At 49.8% G+C, this 10000-nt stretch overlaps 1 protein-coding gene across 1 annotated transcript in view; it reads left to right on the plus strand.

Moving 5' to 3' along the window:
• LOC123505721 overlaps window positions 1-10000 on the plus strand; it is a 13022-nt gene that overhangs the window by 2970 nt on the left and 52 nt on the right. The window contains 10 exon segments of the mRNA XM_045257371.1: window positions 1-179; window positions 1177-1306; window positions 1460-1613; window positions 1724-2252; window positions 2255-3022; window positions 3308-3468; window positions 4471-4575; window positions 6633-6749; window positions 7667-8028; window positions 9926-10000. The exon segment at window positions 1-179 is cut by the window's left edge and continues 22 nt beyond it; the exon segment at window positions 9926-10000 is cut by the window's right edge and continues 52 nt beyond it. Of these exon segments, the coding sequence (XP_045113306.1) occupies window positions 1-179; window positions 1177-1306; window positions 1460-1613; window positions 1724-2252; window positions 2255-3022; window positions 3308-3468; window positions 4471-4575; window positions 6633-6749; window positions 7667-8028; window positions 9926-10000 (2580 nt within the window).

A 10000-nucleotide genomic window follows, 5' to 3' on the forward strand; every position in this document is an offset into this window, starting at 1 on the left:
GACGGACGTGTGGGCGGCACCGAGTAGTGAGGTGTTCCTGCGCTACACACTGCCTGGCTCAAGTCCGCCGCCCGCCGCCCTCACCATCTGCTATCGCTACCGCCTCCACCAGTATCGGGACGGCGTGTACTTCTTCTCATACGCCACCTCGGACAGCATGGACAACGCCGTGCTGCTGTGTGAGTGCTGTGTGAGTGCTGTGTGGGTGGTGTTTGAGTGCTGAGTGCTGAGTGACTGGTGTGTGAGTGGTGAGTGGGTTGCGTGTGAGTGGTGTGTGTGTGCTGTTTTAGGTGGTGTGTGAATGCTGTGTGAGTGTTGTGCTGTGCTGTGTGAGTGGTGTGTGGTGATGTGTGAGTGGTTTGTGGTGATATGTGAGTGGTTTGTGGTGCTGTTCGGGTGGTGTGTGAGTGCTGTGTGGTGTTGTTTTGGGTGGTGTGTGAGTGCTGTGTGAATGCTGAGTGGTGTGTGAGTGCTGTGTGAGTGCTGTACGGTGCTGTGTGGTGCTGTTTGGGTGGTGTGTGAGTGATGTGTGGTGCTGTGTGAGTGCTGTGCGAGTGCTGTGTGAGTGCTGTGTGGGCTGTGTGGGCGGTGTGTGGTGCTGTGAGTGTTGTGCTGTGCTGTGCTGTGTAGGTGCTGAGTGCTGCGTGAGTGGTGTATGGGTGGTGTGTGGTGCTGTATGGTTGGTGTGTGGGTGGTGTGTGTGGTGTGGTGCTGTGTGAGTGGTGTGTGGTGTTGTGTGGGTGTATTGGTGGGTATGGCTAGGGTGTGTGTTGTGAGTGTTGTGTGTGTGTGTGTGTGTGTGTGTGTGTGTGTGTGTGTGTGTGTGTGTGTGTGTGTGTGTGTGTGTGTGTGTGTGTGTGTAGGTAAGGGAGTGTAATGATAGTATTTCAGTATTAACAATAACAACAGCAAGAAAACAACAACAATAATAATAATGATAATAGTATTATTAATAATAATAATAATAATAATAATAATAATAATAATAATAATAATAATAATAATAATAATAATAATAATAATAATAATAATAATAATAATAAAAATAATTATAATAATACCAGGTAAACTGATGTACACTCTCTCTCTCTCTCTCTTTCTGTGTGTGTGTGTGTGTGTGTGTGTGTGTGTGTGTGTGTGTGTGTGTGTGTGTGTGTGTGTGTGTGTGTGATGCAGACCAGCGTGAGGGCAGCATGAACATGTACTACAATGACGTGGAGGCGTCAGAGGACATGACGCTGCCGGTGCCGGACACCCTGGGCGCCTGGCACCACCACTGCCACCTCATCCGCTTCCCGCAGTACAGGTGAGGCGGGGCGGGGCGAGAAGGGGCGGGGTGGGGCGGGGCCGGGGGCGGGGCGGGCCAGTGCGAGGCGAGTCCGTGGCAGAGGGATACACTGTTGGTATTAGGTGGCGTCAGTGTCATTACTGGTGGTGGCGTGTTGGTGTTCTCCTTCAGGCTTTACGTGGACGGGGCGCTGGCCGGGTCTGGCGTCATGGTGGGTCCCGACGTGCCGCTTCAGCTCAACGGCACCATCTACATCGGGCAGGAGCAGGACGCCCTCGCCGGCGGTCTTGACGCCATGCAGTCCACCAGCGCCCACATAGCACAGGTTCCTCCCTCCATTGGTCTGTGTGGTCTGTCTGCTGTGTTAATCCGCTTTGGTCCAGCGTGACGCGTTGGAGGCAGCTGCAGCCTGCTACACCTACGTCCTTCCCGCAGATGAACGTGTGGGGCGTCCTGCTGCAGGAGGACGTGATCGCCGCCATGGCTTCCTGCACCACCAACCCACGCGGCGACATCTTCTCCACGGACGTGCACGACGTGGAGGTGGTGAACGCCGCGGAGGAGACGATACAGGTGGCCGCGCTGTGCCGTGAGGAGCTGGGCTTCGTGATTGTGCCGGAGAAGTGGTCGCTGCGGCGCTCCCTTCACTTCTGCTACACCGCCAACTCTGAGATGTTCGTGCCGGAGAGTGACGAGCTCAACGCGCGGCTGTTCAACGAGTCCAAGCAATTCCTGGACAAGTGTAGCGGCAAGAGTTACCGCTACCTGCGCCTCGGGGCGACGGACAGCGCCACTGACGGAGACTGGCGGAGGTTTTCCAGTGGCGCCGCCCTGCGCTACACAGCCTGGTACTCTGGCGAGCCCAACGACGGCATCAAGTCAGACTGCATGGTGATGCGCAAGTCCCAGAGCGGCTGGGGCGACGTGGACTGCAAGGACGAGTACTGCTTCCCCTGCCTCAGGACGTGGACAAATTCCTGCAGATCCGCGGCCTCTGCTTCTCCAAGGAACACCACACGCGCTTCCTGCTGGACGGCTACGTCAACGGGGCGCCCTTCTTCCGCGGATACTACGGCCACGCAGTGTTCATGTCTGAGGGCGGCGAGTGGGTGCTGCGCCACGTGCTCACCAACACCACGCTGGCCACCATGGTGCACCGCCGCTCCCTCATCGTGGAGTACCCGCTGGGGCGCCACGAATGGCAGGCCGAGACTCCCTTCTGCCACAACCTGGCGGGGGACACCATGGAGCTCAGCCTGTCCTCCTGCGCCACCGCTGACTTCATGTGTGCTGACGGCTCGTGTGTGCCGCGCGGCGTGCGCTGCAACCTGCTGGAGGACTGTGCTGACGGCAGCGACGAGGACCGCTGTCACCTGCTGGAGCTGAGCGTCGGCTATCACACTCACCGCCCCCCGCCGGGCGTCACGCCGCAGGACCCGCTGGTCGTCACGCCCACTGTCAACATCATCAGGTTCTCGCACGTGGACGACCTCAACCTGGCGCTGCTGATGGAGCTGGAGGTGGAACTGTCCTGGACGGACCGCAACCTCAAGTTCAAGAACCTGAAGCACAACGCAGAGAACAAACTGTCGGCGGAGGAGGTGAGGCGCGTGTGGCGGCCAGAGACGGAGTTCCTCAACGTGAATGGCGGCGAGCAGCAGCAGCTGAAGCAGACTGTGTTTGTGCAGCAGACGGGCGAGGCTGACCAGCCGCTCTTCAACGACGTCATGATGGGTGAGGGAATGTGCAGGCAGCCGGGGAGTGCCAGAGTGCTACAGGGAGTGCCAGAGTGCACCAGGGAAGTCAGGCAGCCAGAGAGTGTTCTAGGGAGGAGGGATACAGGACTGGGAACACTGGTGTGAAGTGTTGGTGCGTCAGACAGCGTTAAGTTAGGGTGTGTGTGAGGTGAGGCGGTGTACCTTGCAGGAGCATGACACGAAGTAGCGTAGCGTGGCGGGGCATAGATCAAGGAGGAGGCGCAAAACAAGGAATTGAGACGAAGCACACGTCCTTCCCCAGACACTGTGTTCCCAGCCACGGCAGGAAAGTTGGTGCAGCGGACCCTGTACTCTGCCAGCTTCTCTTGCAACTACGGCCTCTTCATGTACCCGTTCGACACCCAGCAGTGCTCAGTGCTGCTCAGGCTGGCCACCGCCACCTCCTCCGTCGTCAAATTCGAGGTATGCAGACACAGGAGCTACAATGACACCTCCTTCACCGCCTTCCTCACCTCACTCACCTTAAACACACATCTCTCCCGAAGCAAGTTTCACACGTTACCTCGTCTTAGCTTCACTTGTAAAGCATTTCAGTATGTTTGTGGTGAGCAAGGCAGTCAGATGTTTGAGTTCCCTTCCTGCTGAACTGGACACTTCCTGCCTCGTTTTTCCACATCCCCCTTTCAAAATGTCAGAATCGAGTTGATCTCGCACCCGTGTGTGTGTGTGTGTGTGTGTGTGTGTGTGTGTGTGTGTGTGTGTGTGTGTGTGTGTGTGTGTGTGTGTGTAATTCACCTCGGTCGCCTGCTGGTCACCCAGCCAATCTTCCCCATTACGGAGCGAGCTCAGAGCTCATAGACCGATCTTCGGGTAGGACTGAGACCACATCAACACACAACACACACCGGGACAGCGAGGCCACAACCCCTCGAATTACATTCCGTACCTATTCACTACTAGGTGAACAGAGGCCACACATTAAGAGGCTTGCCCATTTGCCTCGCCGTGTGTGTGTGTGTGTGTGTGTGTGTGTGTGTGTGTGTGTGTGTGTGTGTGTGTGTGTGTGTGTGTGTGTGTGTGTGTGTGTGTGTGTGTGTGTAATGGCCCCCTCCCACCCACCTAACTCGTCAGAAATTACGAAGAAGAGAGTGAGTGAAGTGTCTGATTCTCCTTACCCACCATTAGCCTCGGTTCATCCCATCGTCACTGTAACCCCTTCAGTACCAGGACGCGTTTCCATACTCATTCTGCTAACTATTTGGTGACTTTATACAGCTTCAGAAACTCATGTGGGGGATTAAAATAGTGAAGACTGTCTCTTTTAATCTTCTGACCTCCATAGACCCTTCCTAATGTCAATAAAATAATCTAATCACACCCAAACTCATGGTAAAAAAGTGTCCCAGTACTGAAGGAGTTAAAGACCCTGTAGTGAAGTGGATGTTGTTTGTGTGTGTGTTTCAGAACGCCTCCGTGGAATACCGTGGACTGAGCACTCTCGCCAAGTACACAGTGGGCGCCCTCACCGTCACCATGGAGACCAGACCAGCTGCCAACGACCGACTCACGGTATGCTCACCCCCTCCTCCTTTCTCTCTCTCTCTCTCTCTCTCTCTCTCTCTCTCTCTCACACACACACACACACACACACACACACACACACACACACACACACACACACACGGTAGCTCAGTGGTTAGAGCGCTGGCTTCACAAGCCAGAGGACCGGGGTTCGATTCCCCGGCCGGGTGGAGATATTTGGGTGTGTCTCCTTTGACGTGTAGGTGGTGTTCACCTAGCAGTGAGTAGGTACGGGATGTAAATCGAGGAGTTGTGACCTTGTTGTCCCGGTGTGTGGTGTGTGCCTGGTCTCAGGCCTATCCCAAGATCGGAAATAATGAGCTCTGAGCTCGTTCCGTAGGGTAACGTCTGGCTGTCTCGTCAGAGACTGCAGTAGATCAAACAGCGAATCACACACACACACACACACACACACACACACACACACACACACACACACACACACACACACACGCGTAGTGTAGTGGTTATCACGCTCGACTCACAATCAAGAGGCCCGGGTTCGAGTCCTGGTAAGCGGCGAGGCAAATGGGTGCGGCTCTTAATGTGTGGGGTGTGTTGACCTAGCAGTAAATAGGTAGGGGATGTAACTCGAGGGGTTGTGGCCTCGCTGTCCCGGTGTGTGGAGTGTGTTGTGGTCTCAGTCCTATCCGAAGATCGGTCTATGAGCTCTGAGCTCGCTCCGTAATGGGAAGACTGGCTGGGTGACCAGCAGACGACCGAGGTGAATTACACACACACACACACACACACACACACACACACACACACACACACACACACACACACACACACACACACACACACAGTTCCAATCAAGACATTTCTAATTTTTCTTCTCTCTTTGTTGGTTTCTTTAAGGATTACCAATGTATATAAAGAAGAGTAATAACAACAACAACAAAACAACAACAACAACAACAACAACAACAACAACAATGATGATAATAATGATGAGATGACAAGAATAATGATAATAAAAGCAATAATGATAAGTGATAGTAATAATAATGATAATAATAAAAAATAAGTAATAATACTGTCAGATGAATGAATATTTTAGGTCTCTCTCTCTCTCTCTCTCTCTCTCTCTCTCTCTCTCTCTCTCTCTCTCTCTTCACTTCTCTTCTCTCCTCAAGCCTCCATCATTCCTTTCTCACAATTATTTATCTTTCAACTCCTGCTACTCCTCCTTCTCTTCTTCCTCCTCCTCCTCCTCCTCCTCCTCCTCCTCCTCCTCCTCCTCCTCCTCCTCCTCCTCCTCCTCCTCCTCCTCCCCCTCTTCCTCCTCCGCGCTATTTCTTCAATAGAGCTATAAATGTGTGGAACTCTCTCCCAGCACATGTTGTCCGTAGCAATACAACAGAAACTTTTAAACAAAGGTTGGACATTGACCTCGCATCAACCCCTCAAGTGACGTACTTTGCGCCTACATAAGATATCCTTTTAGTTGCTGTACTAGATAGTGTCACTTCTCTTTCAACCTTTCCTATCACATCTTTGACTTTCTCTCTCCCTGTGCCCTCTTGTTTCCCTTCCCTGAACCCTGGTGTCCTTCAGCCTCTCACTCGCTGAATCTGTAGTGGTAGCAGAGGCACACAGACACACAGACACACAGACACGCAGACACGCAGACACACAGATACACAGCCACACAGACACACAGACACACAGCCACACAGACACACAGACACATAGACACACAGACACAGACACACAGACATACAGACAGCCTCGTTAGGTCAAGTAGGGCTGTTGCTGTCCATTCCTTCCTTTGTATTCCTTTGTATTCCACCACCACCACCACCACCACCACCACCACTCCACTCTCTCAATCCACTTAAGGAATTCCACGACAGCTTCCCTTCCACTTTATCGCCTCTAGATTTCACTCCACCTCACACACACACACACACACACACACACACACACACACACACACACACACACACACACACACTTGAGACAGTCTGTGTGTGTGTGTGTGTGTGTGTGTGTGTGTGTGTGTGTGTGTGTGTGTGTGTGTGTGTGTGTGTGTGTTGCAGGCGACGTTTGAGTTGAAGAGGCGTTACTCCCTCCTGGTGCTGACCATCTTCCTGCCAACCTTCCTCATCATGTGCATTGGCTACACCACCCTCTTCGTCAGGCTGCAGCTCCTTCAGGTGGGTGGTGGTGGTGGTGGTGGTGGTGGTGGTGGTGGTGGTGGTGGTGGTGGCAGTTATTCTCTTCCTCTGCCTCCTAATCTCTTTTTTTTTTTTTTATTAATTTCAGTTTTCCTTGTCTGTTTTTTTTTTTCGTTTTCGTCTTTTTTCTTTTTTTTCTTGTTCTTTTCTGCGTATTATTTTCTTTCTCTGCCTGATATTTTTTTTCTTGTTCTTGTTTTTATGATTTTTTTTCGTTTTCGTCTTTCTTCTTCTTTTTTCTCGTTGTTGCTGTTCTTGTTCTTGTTGTTCTTCTTGTTCTTGTTCTTGTTCTTCTTCTCGTTCTTCGTAGTTTAGTGAACCACTCTGGCAAAGGATAATATCTTTTTTTTTTTTTTTTCATTTGTCTTTATTTTTGTTTATTTTTTCGTTTTCGTCTCGGTTTTCTTTTTTCTTCCTTTCTTCTCGCTCTTGTTCTTCTTTTTCTTCTGCGTATTATTCTTTCCTTCTGCCTCCTAATTTTTTTCTTGTCCATTTTTGTGATATTCTTCGTTTTCGTCTTTCTTCTTCTTTTCTTCTTCTATTTCTTCTTCTTCCTTTTTTCGTCTTTTTTTCTCTTCTTCTTCTTTTCCTTCCTAGTTTAGCATCGTGAGGCCAAACACTCAAGCAAGGATAAGGATTTAAGCTACTATTTGCAATCCTCTTCTCTCTCTGTCTCTCTTGTGCTCAACCTCCTTATCCTTCTTCTCCTCTTCCTCATCTTCATTTCCTCTCACATTCTCATCGTATTCTCGCTATTCCCTTTCCAATTCTCACTGTTTACCTTCTCCATCACTATTTTCTTTCCTAACTCTCATCCACAACTCTCTAACCACCTTTACCACACACTCAAATTCTCTTTCTCTAGTCCCTCACACACCTGTCTCTCCCGCGGGCAGGTGCGAGCTATCATGACCCTCACAACGCTGCTGGTCCTGTACACACTATTCAGCCAAGTGTCCGCCAAGCTCCCAGACACCGCCTACATCAAGATGGTCGACATGTGGTTCTTTTTCTGCATCTTCGTCATCTTTGCCATCATCGTCGTGCATCTCCTGACTGAGTGCCTGCCGCAGGAGTCCCCCAAACCCAAGCCTAGTACTCCACCTCCTCCTCCTCCTCCTCCTCCTCCTGTGCCGCCTCCTGGTTTCATTGTCTCGCCACGTAAAGGTTTTCTCTCAGCGAATGTCGTGAAGGTGCAGCCTGTTGGGGGTGTTATGGAGGGACAGAGGGAAGGAGAGCGCCGCCAAGTGGTGTGTAGGTGAGTCTTTGTGTGTGTGTGTGTGTGTGTGTGTGTGTGTGTGTGTGTGGGTGAGCAGGGGGGAAAATGGGGTGAGTGTATGGGTGGGTGAGTGGTGGGTGTGATTTTGCTAGGTGAGTCTGTGAGGGAAGTGGTGTGGGTAGGTGGATGGAAGTGTGGGTGGGTGGGTGGATGGGTGAGTGGGTGGATGCTGGGTGTGTGTGTGTGTGTGTGTGTGTGTGTGTGTGTGTGTGTGTGTGTGTGTGTGTGTGTGTGTGTGTGTGTGTGTGTGTGTGTGTGTGAAACTGTTGGGAATTTTTGTTTATGCTTAAATTCAACTTTATTTATCATTAACTGCACTAATTATTCCACTTTTTATCTTTGGCCTTCCTTTTTCCAACATTTAATTCACCTCGTAACATTTCCCTTCCTTTTCATAACGTTAAACACATTCTTTTTTTTTAACCTCTACACATTTATTCATTTTTCAGTTTTCTTTTCAATCTAATCCACTTTATATTTCTTCACTTCTCTCTTTTTCTTCACACAATATCGAACTTTCTTTTGCACTGAACGAAAAAAAAGATAAAAAATAAATAAATGAGTGAAAACAACAACAACAACAGGAACCTTATAAATTCTTAACAGACGTACAATTCTTACTTATAAAAAAACTGTACTTCTTGCTGCTCACTTGTACCACCTAAACTTATCAACGCATGTACTAATTCATCACCACTTATATTTATCTACGTACATATTTACCATTACTTTACTTATATACGTTCTTATTTTACCGTTTCTCCTACATAAATAAATACCACCTAACTAACGTACGTATTTACCATCAGTTTATCAATTAACGTACGTATTTACCATCTTTATCTACGTACTTATTCACCATCACTCTAATTTATCAACGCATTTCATTCACCACCACTTCCATTTCTCCACTTATCTACTTCACTAATTCTTACTCAGCACGGCGTGAAGGTGAGGCGTTTAAGGTGAGTGTGGTGGTGGTAGGGGGGGAGGGGTCACGCTTCTCGCAGCTTAAAGACGCCCTCAGAGGTGACCTTGGAATCTAATCGCCCACGCCCGTTTCGCTAAGGGTTCTGATGCCAAGACCTGGAGTTAGATTCAATTAGTTTCCTAGCCTGATTGAGGGAGGCGCCGTGTTTGCTGTTGTTGTTGTTGTTGTTGTTGTTGTTGTTGCGGTGGTGGTGTTGTTGTTGGTGGTGTTACAGAAGGTGTAGTATTGTTGCAGTTATGGTGTTGTATATACAAGAGTGGTGTTGTGGAGGTGTGGAATTGGGTGATATTTGTATGAAGTGGTGTTGTGGTATCTGGTGGTGTTGTGTTAAAGATGTGGCAGTCAAGGTGTAGATGTATGGTGGAGTAAGAGTTGTGGTGTTTTGGGTGTACGTGTGGTGTTGAAGTGCTTGATTTAATTCTGTGGTGGTGTTGGAGTGACAGGCGTGGTGTTGTGGTGCTGATGGGATAGGTATAGTGTAGTAGTATAATATGGTGTTGAAATGGCCTGTGTGGTGTTGTGGTGTTGCGGCTAAGTGGTGTTGACGTGACAGGTGTAGTGGAGAGCAGTGCAATATGGTGTTGAAATGGCCAGTGTGGTATTGTGGTGTTGCGGCAAAGTGGTGTTGACGTGACAGGAATAGTGTAACAGTAAAATATGGTGTTGAAATGACTGCTATGGTGTTGTGGTGTTGACGTGACAAGTGAAGTATAGTAGTATAATGAAGTGTTGTAGTGACCTGTGTGATGTTGCACTGTTGCGGTGGTGTGGTGTTGATATGACAGATGTAATAAAACAATATAATAAATCTTTTTGTGAGAGTCGTGGTGGTGTAGTGTAATAATATGGTGTTGTAGTGACCTGTGTGGTGTTGCGGTGTTGCAGATGGGCGTGGTGGGCGTGGTGGCGCGGCGTGACGGCTCAAGACTTGCTTCACTACTTCCGCGCCTTCGTCATCCC

This window comes from Portunus trituberculatus, chromosome 18, assembly GCF_017591435.1.
Source record: "Portunus trituberculatus isolate SZX2019 chromosome 18, ASM1759143v1, whole genome shotgun sequence".
NCBI lineage: Eukaryota > Metazoa > Arthropoda > Malacostraca > Decapoda > Portunidae > Portunus > Portunus trituberculatus.